The 14,128-nt window shown below is 45.1% G+C and overlaps 1 protein-coding gene across 2 annotated transcripts in view; it reads left to right on the top strand.

The window, feature by feature from the left end:
* Nucleotides 1-13,664, top strand: part of sinhcaf (SIN3-HDAC complex associated factor) — a 14,495-nt gene extending 831 nt beyond the window's left edge. The window contains exons 2-7 of one of the 2 annotated variants that reach the window (XM_055650323.1): nt 4,410-4,511; nt 6,064-6,223; nt 6,338-6,437; nt 10,052-10,184; nt 12,802-12,952; nt 13,328-13,664. In XM_055650323.1, the coding sequence (XP_055506298.1) occupies nt 6,096-6,223; nt 6,338-6,437; nt 10,052-10,184; nt 12,802-12,952; nt 13,328-13,490 (675 nt within the window). In that variant the 5' untranslated portion in view covers nt 4,410-4,511; nt 6,064-6,095 and the 3' untranslated portion in view covers nt 13,491-13,664. The remainder of the gene's footprint in view (nt 1-4,409; nt 4,512-6,063; nt 6,224-6,337; nt 6,438-10,051; nt 10,185-12,801; nt 12,953-13,327) is intronic. The other variant, XM_055650324.1, reaches the window with a different exon arrangement.
* Nucleotides 13,665-14,128: the final 464 nt, after the last annotated feature.

Below are 14,128 nucleotides of genomic sequence, written 5' to 3'. Positions count from 1 at the left end.
GGGAAGATTGATCCCAGTGAGTGTGTGGAGGGTTGATGCCGCACGTAGACAGCAGACTCCAAGCTTGAGACTGAAAACAAAGGGCAGCGTGAATCCACGCAGTATCCAACACATGGAGAGAGCGAGAGAGAGCCGGCGGCGTCTAACGCGCCAGCAATCTCCCCTTCCACGCTATCTCTCCCCTACAGTTGCATTTGATTTTTATTTTCAATCTTCCACCCCATTCCCGCTATGCAAACCATTGACCATTCGGATACATGTTCGCCTCCTGACAACGTGCTTGAATTATGTGTGAGTGATTTTTTTTCCTCTTGCTCACACGCGTCAGTCACACCGTCCCCACGTTTTGCTGTTAATTCGCTCTCGGTGCAACTCGCTCAAAAGGCAGCAGATGCGAATCACTTTTGATCCGGTGTTTGTGTCGCCCAGTTTCCGTCGCAAAGAGGGAGTGAGGGGGGGGTTTGTTGATGAATGCCCTCCTTTTTTTTTAAACTGTAAAAGAACGTGTCGGGGGGTTTGGCCTGGCCGTCTTTTGGAGATCTCAGCTTGGAGAAGAAAGGGTAGTTAACACACACGGACAAAAACAAACATACCCCCCAAACAAACAAACAAACAAACGGGCCATCGAAGGCAACGTGGGTGGAGAGGGGTGATGGTTTACACAGAGAGGGGGTATTTTCGTTGTAACACGTTACCACGCCGTGGGGAGAGGGAGAGATAGATACTAAGTAGCATCTGTTATGTTCAGCGAGCAGACAGCTTGTCTGCACGAAATTGGGTCAGTTTCCTCTCACCCGCCACTGCAATGGACAAGACACTGGAGCATGGATGGGGCGCGTTTGTAATCCAGCTAAGGGTTGGTTATGTTTGAATGAAAGGCTACTCCTGTATTTTGAGCGTGGGAGTTAGAGTTTGTGGTCGGTGCTTGTGGATGTCAAACGCTTCGACCACGTTTGCAGTTTTTTGTGCTCCATAAACAGAGAGGAAAGGCCGTCAACCCGACGTTAACACTTCCCTCATTCCATGAGCTTCAAAAGGTTTCCTTGATTTTCTGGCTGATATCATTTTTTTTTAAAGAGTTTTATTTAAATTGCGTGTCGCTGTGGCCGCTGTACAGAATGTGCCTAGCGCGACCCCGAGGGTCTTGGAATCCCCTTGGGAGGAATGTTTAAAATCATGAGATTGCGAGGGAGTAAATAAAGAGAATCCTGATTTTCGCTGCCCGGGGATTACAGGTAGTTGTTGAAAGAACCGAAAGGACTGTGTTTTCTGTAGGAAGGAACTGCAGATGCTGTTTAAACCGAAGATAGACGCAAAATGCTGGAGTAACTCCGCGGGGACAGGCAGCATCTCTGGAGAGAAGGAACGGGTGACATTTCGGGTCGAGACCCTTCTTCAGACAGATTGTTCTGTTCAGGAGGATAGTCTGAACGTCCGATGAAAGTCGACAAGGTGGTTCTTTAGCTATTTTTTGTTCTTTTCAGTGGTTTCACCATCTGTGCCCTGAAGCCAGAATTCCCTGACAATTCTGCCTCCATCTGAAAGGCGAGGCACTGTTTAAATCCAAGCTCTCATGCCAGGATTAACCTGTATTGACGGCTCCTTTGTTGAAGCAAGGAACTGCAGGTGGTTGTTTGCACAGAAGGGCACAACATGCTGGAGTAACTCGGCGGGCCAGGCAGCATCACTGGAGAGTATGGAAAGGCCACGTTTTGGATCGGAACCCTTCAGTCAGAAGAAGGGACCTGACCCAAAACATCACCTATCCATGTTCTCCAGAGATGCTGCCTGGCCCGCTGAGTTGTGTGTCCTAATGGCTCCATTGCTCTGCGTGGCAAATCACCTTGCATTTGTGCATTGTCTGGCAGTGTGGTGTAAATACATGTTATTGTCGGTGGTGTTATGACCAGGATATTGATGTAGTTCAATGAGCTGGTTGTGACATCAAGGATAGATTTTGTACTTTGTTGAAACTTCGTGTGATCGAGAGACAGTGGACCAGGAGTGACAGAAGCCTTTCATGAGCTCAGCATCAGCACAGCAATGTGTTGGTTCCGATCGCTGTTTCCTTGGCTTGTTGTTGTCGGGTGACTCTGGGTCCCAAAGCTCTGCATCACTGGGGTTTTCTGTACAGCGTCTGAAGCTATTGTGGGCTAATTGATAGAGACTGATCTGCTGTGATTACTCAACAACCGTTGGATTGTGCAACCACCAGGATAATGGAAAACAAGTTAAATGCATCATATTTTAATTGTCGAGGAATCACCAGTTTCAACTGGTGTTAAAACAAACGAGGCTTGGGGTGTCAGTGGCCCTTTCAACGCAGTGTCCATCTTCACAAGTGGAGGGTGACAACTTGAAAGCTGATAATGTATTGAATCATGTATAGGAAGGAACTGCAGCGGGTCAGGCAGCATCTCTGTAGAAAAGGAATAGGTGAGGCTTCTCAACCCGAAACGTCACCTGTTCATTTTCTCCAGAGGTGCTGCTTGACCCGCTGAGTTACTTCAGCATTTTGTGTGTACCTACTGCATTGAATCAACTGCTCGGAAACGGGCCATTTGGCCTGTCTGCTCACTGTCTGTATTTATAGTCGTCACATCATCTTCCACTTAAGATCGTAAGACATAGGAGCAGAATTAGGCCGTTCGGCCCACTGATTCTGCTCGGCCATTTCATTATGGCTGATTTATTTTCCTCTCTCAAACCCATTCTCTTGCCTTCTCCCCATAACCTTTGACACCCATACAAATCAAGAACCACCAGTCTGCTTTAAAAATACTGAATGACTGCCTCCGCTGCTGTCTGTAGCAATTAATTCTGCAGATCCATCACCCTATGGTTGAGAATCCTCCTCATCTTTCTAAAGGTGTGTCCCTTAGGATAAGGTAGACACAAAATGCTGGAGTAACTCAGCGGGTGAGGCAGCATCTCTGGAGAGAAGGAATGGGCGACATTTCAGGTCGAGACCCTTCTTCAGACTCTACTCATGTTCTCCAGAGATGCTGTCTGACCCTCTGAGATTTCAGCACTTTATCTATTTTTTGTAAACTGGCATCTACAGTTCTGTGTGAAGAAATCATTTTTTAATGTAGATCAAAATTTAGCTTTCTATCCGATTATTCCAGATGCATTAACAAATGCAAACAATATTCACATTCTCCAGTCCAATCTACTTTTTTAACTTTAAGCTCCTTCTTAATTTACATGTATAAAACCACCATGCACATAATTGTTTTTTAGTATTAAGATAAAGTGTAGAAACGGGTCCTTCTGCCCACCGGGTCCACGCTGACCAACGATCACCCATAAAGTAGTTCTTTCCTACACACTAGGGGCAATTTGCAGAAGCTAATTGCCCTTCAAACCTTTGGAAAGTGGGAGGAAACCGAAGCACCCGGTGAAATCCCACGCAGGTCACAGAGAACATATGAACCTCGTAAAGACAGCATGCGTAGTCGCGATCGAACCTGGGTCTCTGGCGCTGTAAGGCAGCAACTCTACCGCTGCGTCACTGTGCTGCCCTTATGTCATATGTCGACATGTGTCAAAGACCGTGTCAGAACCCAGCTCTCTTCCTGTTCTGGTAAAGACCTTTGACCTGAATTGTTAACTCTGTTCCTCTCCACAGGTCCTGTCTGACCTAAGTGTTTACTAATTTTATTCCATATTTTCATTATTTTAATTGTTTTCAATTCTAATTTGCTTGTCCCGGATGCAATGACACATGCAAACAGTATATACACACACACACACACTAATTTTATTCTCTCTTTATTAAGTGTACTTTTCTAAAGGGCAGTGCCCTGGTCTATTCAACCCTTCGTGCAGTTTCCTCCTAACTTCCACATTCATTATTTTTTTTGCAGACATTAAACTGATATTTAGCTGTGCACATCAGCAAGAATCTGCCTTTAGTGGAGGGGAGGGATTGAAGATATTATGATCAAAGTTGAATATTCCATAATTTATAGGGGCAGCACAGTGGAGCAGTGGTAGAGTTGCTGCCTTACAGTGCCAGAGACTCGGGTTCGATCCTGGTGCTATCTGTATGGAGTTTGTATGTTCTCACTGTGACAGGGTGCAGTTTCTTTGGGTGCTCCGTTCCCTCCCACGTGCAGGTTTGTAGGTAACTAGGTTTTATAGGTTGTTCCTTGAGTGTAGGGGAAAACTAGTGTAAGGATAATCGCTGCTTGGCCCGCACTCAGTGGACCAAAGGATCTGTTTCCACACTGCATCTCTAAACTAAACTGAAATAAATATGATCCTATCCTGTAATTTCCAGAGTGTCTTCCCTCCCAGGCTATTCTCTCAGGTATTTAGGATGGATGAGGGACAAATATTAAATCATTTAATTTTCCTTTACCACGCGTGGTTGATACTAACAGATCTTGGTGTTCTGATTTAAGATAATTCACCGCTGAGTTGGCCGTCCAGGAAACGAACTAAAAGCAGCTCGTAATAAGGACCACGATATTGAAACACGGCGGTCAACAATTAAGTATATAACGGTATGTACAACTGAGATACTGAGCAACACTGAAGTTCAGAACCACACATGAATTGCATGGTTTAATTAAGTCCTTCAAGACTTGTGAAACAATAGAATTTGAAAAAAAAATGTAGTGGAAGAGAAAGTAGAGGCGCAGCAGTAGAGTTACAGTGCCTTACAGCGACAGAGACTTTGGTTCGATCCTGACTACGGGTGCTTGTTTGTACAGAGTTTGTATTTTCTTCCCATGACCTGAGTGGGGTTTCTCCTGGAGCTCAGGTTTCTTCCCACACTCCAAAGACGTAGAGCTTTGTTGGCTGATTTGGTTGGTATAATTGTAAATTGTCCCTGATGTGTGTAGGACAGCACCCAGAGTGTGGCGATCGTTGATCATCATGGGCCGAAGGGCCTGTTTCCACGCTGAATCTCTAACTTAACTAAACTAAAACTTTCATTTATATAGTCACAGGAATGTCCCAATGCACTTTACATTAATCAAACACTTCTGGGGTGTCATTTGTTGCAGCAGTCAATCTACATATTTCAAACTGCTTATACACAATAGAACTATGGAAAAATCAGGACTAAGCATTAAACATTGCAGGACTTAACACATCAAAAAGGTGGCGAGAGAAGGTGATGATTGAACTGCTCTACTTATTAGATTGACCAGAAGAACAGCAATGGATAGATGGTATAAAATCCCGGGCAGGGATATTAATTGCTTCGCATCTGTATTCACCGGCAAGATGGATTAAATGGACATGGCACCGGAAAATGAGATTAGAAATGATTGATCGAAGCACATTTATACACACAGGTGGAATGTTAAATGAGCCAATCAAACTCGAAACAAACTAGTAAAACTGTCGCAAAACCCCGGGGGATAGATTCCCCGCACATTTGCACCCTCGCATTTTGAAAGAATCTGGAGTGTGCATTTAGATGTACGATTGGGCACATTTAATAATTTGTTTTTAAAAGAAAGCTGGTGAATAATTAATGTTACACTTAAGGTGGGCATAGAATTTGTCCAAGGAACCAATTACAGGAGAAAGTAATAAAACATAGGATATAATTAATAAGCAGGGTGGATTTCGGGGAGGGGGTTGAATTCTTTGAAGAGGCAACATATAGATAGATAGACATTCTCCCTGTGACCGGGTGGGTTTTCCCCAAGTCCACCCGCTTCCTCACACACAACAAAGGCATCCAGATTGCCTTCTGGAAATTGTAAATTGTCCCCAGTATGTAGGATAGAGCTAGTGTACGGGGTGATCACTGGTTGGTGTGGATTCGGTTTTATCTCTAAACTAAACTACTAAGACAAGTGATGTTATTTTCTTAGTACCATGTCAGTCCAACATGTCCTTGATGTCTCCGCTTAATGGAGGTTCAGTTTCTTTCCCCCTTATGTTCAGGGAATGAATCTGCACCTTTGCCATTACCTCACCTTCTTGCTTAAGTTAAACATAAGGACTCTTGCAAACATTGCGAGTGATAATGATTTTCCAGCACTGGCCGCTGTTTAGATGCTTGGGGTATAACCGCATGAACCCTCTGGTTTTCAGGTCTCCTGTTTTGGTCTGAGTTTGGCCACAAGATGTTTGGCTTCCACAAGCCTAAGATGTATCGGAGCCTGGACGGTTGCTGCATCTGCAGGGCCAAATCGTCCAGTTCGCGGTTTACCGACAGCAAGCGTTACGAGAAGGACTTCCAGAGCTGCTTTGGGTAAGGATGAGGAAAGCTAAAACGGCCAATCCAATAAAACGCTATCATTTTGTGGGTGAAGGTGATCAGGGCAGACCTGCTTATTGCTTTCTCCCAACCTTTTGCACCTTTCAGGTTGAATGAAGCCCGCTCAGGAGAGATCTGCAATGCCTGCGTGCTCCTGGTCAAACGGTGGAAGAAGCTCCCCGTGGGCTCCAAGAAGAATTGGAATCATGTAAGTACATGATGGGGGCAAATAGCAAACTGCTGGAGGAACTCGGCACGGGTCTCACAGTATTTGTGGGGCTGCACAGCTGGTAGAGCTGCAGCCTCGCAGCGCCAGGGGAACCCGGTTTGATCCAGACCTCGGGTGCTGTCGCTGTGGAGTTTACAAGTTTTAGTTTAGTTTAGAGATACTGCACTGAAACTGGTCCACTCCGACCAGCGATCACCCCTTACACTAGCGCTATCCTACACACTAGGGACCATTTACAATTTAACCAAAGCAGTTAACATACAGTCTGAAGAAGGGTTTCGGCCCGAAACGTTGCCTATTTCCTTCGCTCCATAGATGCTGCTGCACCCGCTGAGTTTCTCCAGCTTTTTTGTGAACCTCCAGTTAACATACAAACCTGTAGGTCTTTGGAGTGTGTGAGGAAGCTGGAGCACCCGGAGAAAACCCACGGGGTGGATGTACACACCCTCCATACAGACAGCACCTGTAGTCGGGCTCGTACCCGGGTCCCCAGCGCTGTAAGGCAGCAACGTTGCCACTGTGGGGCAGCACAGTCACCAAGAAAGCCGGGTTCGATCCTGACTTCAGTTGCTGTCGCTGTGCAGTTAACAAGTGCTGTCTCTGACCCGGCTCTCGTTTCCTCCCACATCCCGAAGGCTTGTAGGTTAATTGGCCTCTGCAAATTGCGCCTAGTGTGTAGAGAGGGTGGATGTGAAAGTGGGATAACATAGATCTCGTGTGGTCGGTGTGGACCCGGTAGGCCGAAGGACCTGTTGCTATACACTAAACTAAAATAGACTGTCGATTTTTGGTGTCATTTCTGGGGGATGTGTGGGGTAGAGGCACTAAGGGGATACTGAATTACATAATGCAATCCAACAGCATGAAGCCAATATTCATGGCATTTGACTATAGACTATTGGGGCAGAATATAAGTTGAGTGGTCCCAGGATGTAATGGAAAGTCTGGGTAAAGGCTTACTGAAATGTGGCTTTCATTCTGTTATTGGCTGAATGGATGTGACTGGTCTGCATGCTTGTGTTTACATCCACTTGTTTGTATGTGAACATTCCCTCTACTGGTGCTACGTCACTATTTTTCTGTTGCAACGGGGATGGGCAGACACCCAGTACCATGAGCTTGGTAACCAGTTGGATGGGATGGGAGTAGACCTATTCATGGGTAAACTGTGGTTTTGCTCACAGAAGGAGTGTTCATGGTGTTTGTCAGCATGTGACATCTTGAGCAATTTCTCCAAAGTGGGATCGTGAAGATTGGAGTTTAGTCCGAGCAAGTGAACATAGAAACATAGAAAATAGGTGCAGGAGAAGGCCATTCGGCCCTTCGAGCCTGCACCGCCATTCAATATGATCATGGCTGATCATCCAACTCATTATCCCGTACCTGCCTTCTCTCCATACCCCCTTAGCCACAAGGGCCACATCTAACTCCCTCCCAAGTGCGGTGTATTGTACTTTGGGAGGTCAAATGTTAGGGGGAAATATAAAATTAATTGCATGACAGCATTAATGTACAGAGGAATCTTGAGGTCCAAGTCCATAGCTCATTTAAAATGGCAGCACATGTAGACACAGTGGTGAAGTAGGTATATGGTATAGTTGCCTTTATAGAATGCCCTCCATGATGTTTGGGACAAACACCCATCATTTATTTATTTGCCTCTGTACTCCACAATTTGAGATATGTAATAGAAAAAAAATCACATGTGGTTCAATTGCACACTGTCAGATTTTATTAAAGGCCATTCTTACACATTTTGGTTTCACCATGTAGAAATTACAGCTGTGTTTATACATTGTCCCCTCATTCAGGGCACCATAATGTTTGGGACACATGGCTTCACAGGCTTTCGTAATTGCTCAGGTGTGTTTAATTGCCTCCTTGATAAGAGAGCTCTCAGCACCTAGTCTTTCCTCCAGTCTTCCCGTCACCTTTGGAAACTTTTATTGCTGTTTATCAACATGAGGACCAAAGTTGTGCCAATGAAAGTCAAAGAAGCCATTATAAGACTGAGAAACACGAATAAAACTGTTAGCGACATCAGCCAAACCTTGGTCTTACCAAATTCAACTGTTTGGAACATCATTAAGAAGAAAGAGAGCACCAGTGAGCTTACTAATCGCAAAGGGACTGGCAGGCCAAGGAAGACCTTCCACTGCTGATGACAGAAGAATTCTCTCCACAATAAAGAAAAATCCCCAAACACCTGTCTGACAGATTAGAAACAATCTTCAGGAGTCGGGTGTGGATTTGTCAATGACCACCTTCCGCAGAAGACTTCATGATCAGAAATACCGAGGCTACACAGCAAGATGCAAAAATAGGATGGCCAGGTTACTGTTTGTCAAGTAGCACTTAAAAGAGCAACCACAGTTCTGGAAAAAAGGTCTTGTGGACAGATGAGACGAAGATTAACTTGTATCAGAGTGATGGCAAGAGCAAAGTATAGAGGACAGAAGGAACTGCCCAAGATCCAAAGCATACCACCTCATCTGTGAAACACGGTGGTGGGGGTGTTATGGCCTGGGCATGTATGGCTGCTGATGGTACTGGCTCACATCGTCATTGATGATACAACTGCTGATGGTAGTAGCATAATGAATTCTGAAGTGTATAGACACATACTATCTGCTCAAGTTCAAACAAATGCCTCAAACTCATTCTACACCAAGACAATGATCTCAAACATATTGCTAAAGCAACAAAGGAGTTTTTCAAAGCTAAAAAATGGCAAATTCCTGAGTGGCCAAGTCAATCACCCGATCTGACCCCAATTGAGCATGCCTTTTAAATGGTGAAGAGAAAACTAAAGGGGACTAGCCTCCAAAACAAGCATAAGCTAAAGATGGCTGCAATACAGGCCTGGCAGAGCATCGCCAGAGAAGACGCCCAGCAACTGGTGATGTCCATGAATCACAGACTTCAAGCAGACATTGCATGCAAAGGACATGCAACAAAATACTAAACATGACTACCTTCATTTACATGACATTGCTGTGTCTCAAACATTATGAAATGGGGCGACAATGTATAAACACGGCTGTAATGTCTACATGGTGAAACCTAAATGTATAAAATGGCCTTTATTAAAATCTGGCAATGTGGACTTTAACAACATGTGATTTTTTTTTCTATTACAAATCTCAAATTGTGGAGTGCAGAGGCAAATAAATAAACGATGGGTCTTTGTCCCAAACATTATGGAGGGCACTGTATGTTCTATAACGATTTGCTGCCAGGTCTTTGGGCTGTGTGTGTGTGTGTGTTAAGGGGGATTGGAACAATAAGGCTCAGTAACATGGGTATGAATCTTTCCCACTCCTTTAAACTGGCTGTGTTCACTGGGAAATGTACCATTGTTGAACATGCAAAACAAAAAAGTGAAATAAAACTGTTTGGCCATTAGTTGGACTAACATCTGATACTGTGGTAAATCTCCTTGACCTCTGGTGCCAGATTATCGGAGTTTCCCAACTGTTTCACACATCCCTCGTCTAAGTGTATACTGTTGTCAGTTCGGTCTGTTATAATTTGCCCAACACTATCTCAGGTGGATATCTCAGCCTGGACCATAACCAAATAATGTCTTGCAGGTTGTAGATGTTCGTGCAGGACCTAGTTTGAAGACAGCATTGAAACCGAAAAAAGCAAAATCCCTCACTGGGAGCAGAATTAAAGCCAGTCAGATCAGCAAGATCCAGAAAGAGCTGAAACGTCAGAGTAAGTGTGCGTGCTGCTTTTTTTTTCTCCTACTTTCCAGTTATTTCTCTTCAAGATACACTTGCAGACAACCTTGTAAAGGAGGTGCTAACACCTGTAGACCTTAGAGATACAGTGCGGAAACAGGCCCTTTGGCCCACTGAGTCCGTGCCAACCAGCAATCGCCCTGTATACTAACACTATCCTACACGCTAAGGACAACTTACAATTTTACAGAAGCCAATAGACCTACAGGCCTGCTGGTCTTGGAGTATTGGAGGAAACCGGAGCATTGGAGAAACACAAGGCAGGTCACATGGTAGTGACGATCAAACCCAGTTTCTGGCACTGTAAGGTTGCAGCTCCACTGCTGCACCACCGTGCCGCCTGCAGGTATCAAAGCTGCAGCTGCCTGGGTCTAGTATTGAATGTCCCCGGATGCTGCATGTATCCCTTGGCCTACAACCACTTTCAGCTGATTTACCCCACTTCTTGTGGTCAGGTAGAGGGCTGTTGACTAAAGATTTTCTGAGACAAAGCAAGGGCCAACCTTTTCAGCATCACCTGAGCTTGTTGCATCGGTGCCGAGCATCTCCAGCATGGAACCCAGCCACTTCAACCAACATTTCTACAGATTCTCTCAACACTTGTTATTTTCCCTACATTCATTTTAAAAAGTTGTTTTCCAACGAAATGAATAACCTATTTATTTACATACACCACCTCCAGCCTTTAGCTTAGTGATTTAAATGTTTTACTTCCCCTTGCAGTCACACAACTCACTTGCCCACCTTGTCATGCATCTTAAACTTCATAATATCACACTTGGCTCATTTGTCCAGAATCCTTCTGGATTGTAAGTAATCGAGTCCCCAACACTACTCCTGACGGCACACCGCTTGCAGCCGCTTGCCGATCTGAAGAGGGTCTATTTATTTGTACCCTGATTTATGTCTTTAATCCATCATTATAACGCTAGACATAGAATATGGAGGTATTTCTGCAGATGCAGGTGTTACTGGTCTAATTAAGATCTCCTATGAAGCAGGAAAATGCAGATGTTGGAATCGTGAGCAAAAAATAAATAATGCTGGTGCTGCTTTAAAAGAGACCGTGGGTTCTACAGAGGGTTTGGGTACAAAACCAAGTGTGTTGTCGCAAGCTGTAAATCTTTGTTTGGGCCTCATCTGGAACTGACATCACACGTTTCAATCCAGCGCGTGGCGTGGCAGGAAATGTAATCTGGAGAGATACAAAATGCTGGAGTAACTCAGTGGGTCAGGCAGCATCTCTGGAGAAAAGGAACAGGTGGAAACCTTTCTTCAGACTTTCCTTGCACCCTGCATTGAAGGTTGGATATCCTTCTGGTCTGTGGTTTCATTGGCACCTGGGAGAAAATAGATGGTGCCACATGGATGCCATACATAGAGAGACTGGGATTGGTGTATTAGGATGCTGAGAAACCTCCTTGAGTTACAGTCCCTGTCCAGTCAGGCAATGGACTGATAAGAGATAATTAGCAGTGATTCACAGAAGGGCTTTGATGGTATAGATGGGGAGAATTGGAGAATAAAGCTTTATCAAGTATCAGGGAGGGTGGGAAGACGCATTTCAGCACTTTGTTTGATGATCTGGAATGCAAGGTCTGCACACCAAGATTTTTTTTTTAATGCCAGTCACAATGGGCTGAGTGGCATAAATAGAGTTGAACTAGAGAAAGGTGTGACCTAATGGAATGTTGGAGGGGACTTTGTCATGCTGCTCATGTTTCTACCTTTCCGTGGATTAGGATTTGACGCACAGCTGGCAGTAATGAACTAGAACAGTACAGCACAGGAACAGACCCTTCAGCCCACGATGCTTATGCTGAACATGATGCCGAGTTAAACTAATCTCATTTGCCCGCACGTCATTCATATCCCTCTATTTCTGGCACTGCATGTACATATCTAAAGCCTCTTAAACATCATTATCGTATATCTGCCTCCACCACCAGCCATGGCAATGTATTCCAGGTCCCCACCACTGTCTGTGGAAAAGAAAACAGCTTGCCCCGTGCATCTCCATTAAACTTTCCACCTCTCCCCATATAGCTGTGCCCTCTAGTGTTGGATGTTTCCACGCCGGGAAGAAGATGCTGAATGTCTGCACTATGCTTCCCATCATTAATATTTTTCTATCAGGTATCCCCTCAACCTCCGTTGTTGCAGAGAAAACAATCCAAGTCTATGCAACCTCGCATAGCTAAGATCCTCTAATAAATAGTCATACAGCGTGGAAACGGGCCCTTCGGCCCAACTTGTCCCGTCTGCACTAGTCCCACCTGCCTGTGTTTGACCCATACCCCTCTAAACCTGTCCTATCCAAATGTTTCTTAAACATTGCGATAGTACCTGCCTCAACTACCTCCCCCGGCAGCTCAATCCACACACCCACAACCCTTCGTGTGAAAAAGTTACCCCTCTGCAATTAAATCTTTACCCCCTCACCTTAGAACTATATCTTTTGGTTCTCGATTCCCTAACTCTGGGCAAGAGATTGTATGTGTATCTGATCTATTCCTCTCATTTTGCATAGGAGGCATTCGGGTAAAAATTATACAAATGGCTTTACTAAGGGTAGTGATTTTCTTCCTTGACTGCAGACTCTGACGCCCACAGTACCACCTCCAGTATGTCCCCAGCACAGTCTCCCTGCTACAGTAACCACTCGGACGAGGGATCTGACACAGAGATGGCGTCGGGGTCCAGCAGGGTGCCCGTCTTCTCCTTCCTGGATCTCACGTACTGGAAAAGGTGAGTCGAAGCTTTTCCGATTTGCTGCATCCATACCTTGCGTTGGAGTCACCTCAGACGGTTGATGGAGATCTGTTTTACAGGAACTCCCTAATGGTCAAATGAACCCCATTCGTGTTATGTTCTGGAACAAAGGTGGACGAACGCTGTCCCCACAGATTGGGATCAGAAAGGGGGTTATTGACGCCTCTTGCAAGAAACAAACGCTTTATCTCTAAACTAAACTAAATAAAACTCTCTGGAAATTGGATCCAAGTCGGGCGAAATGTTCTAATGCTCCAAGCTTCGTTCTGTGTTTGTGTGTGTGGGGGGCGTAGTTGATACCAGCTTGTTGTCTCGTGCTCCCATTGTAAACCTCTTTGTTTCAACCTCCAGGCAAAAAGTCTGCTGCGGGATCATTTACAAAGGGCGTTTTGGGGAGGTGCTAATTGACCCTCATCTCTTCAAGCCCTGCTGTGGCAACAAGAAGAGAGCAACGGAAGCCCCCGAGCAACAGGCGGTTCAGTCCCCCTCGGCTTCGAAAGACGACGAATGGTGAACTGGCTCCTTCAGACAGAGGGAGGGGGGAGAGACTAAAGTAGGGCCAAAATTGCATTGAAGAGATTGTGTTTTTCAGAAAGTTGGAGTGAATTGTAAACTGCCCAAATGAACTGACCTGCCAAAAAGACTGACAATTAAGTTTCCCTGGGAGTTGGGTGGGGGGGGGGGGGGGGGGGGGAGGGAGGGAGGGAATCCATTCATTTTTCTTTTTGTGGTTTAAAATAAATCTGTAAATTGTTGTATATTTCATAAAACTGCACGCTTATTAAGTGGAGTGAAGCGTGCCTGTAAAGTGCTATTATTTAGGATTTATATCTTTTGATTAGTAATGGACTTTTCTCTTGTGCTGAGTGAGTGGGATTGGAAGAGTGAGTGAGTGAGTGTTGTATTGTAGCTGCCACGTGTTTGGAAAGCATTGGTGGCCCTGATTGTGGGCAGGGTGGAGCAAGTTTTTCCCATTGTATAGTTGACTTGAAAGGACTCTGCCCTTCTGTTGCCCCAACTCATGCTCAATTGTCCAAGATGTACCAAAAACAACTCGGCTTCCGCTGAGATCGGGAAGCGGAGGAAGGAACGCCTAAGCATCAACTATTTGGTTCCGTCCCATTGAGAACATTCTTGGGATGGATGAGGGAG

This window comes from Leucoraja erinacea, chromosome 19 (assembly GCF_028641065.1).
Source record: "Leucoraja erinacea ecotype New England chromosome 19, Leri_hhj_1, whole genome shotgun sequence".
NCBI classification, from domain to species: Eukaryota; Metazoa; Chordata; class Chondrichthyes; order Rajiformes; family Rajidae; genus Leucoraja; species Leucoraja erinaceus.
Note: the sequence above shows the minus strand (reverse complement) of the source record. Positions and strands in the feature narration are given on the sequence as shown.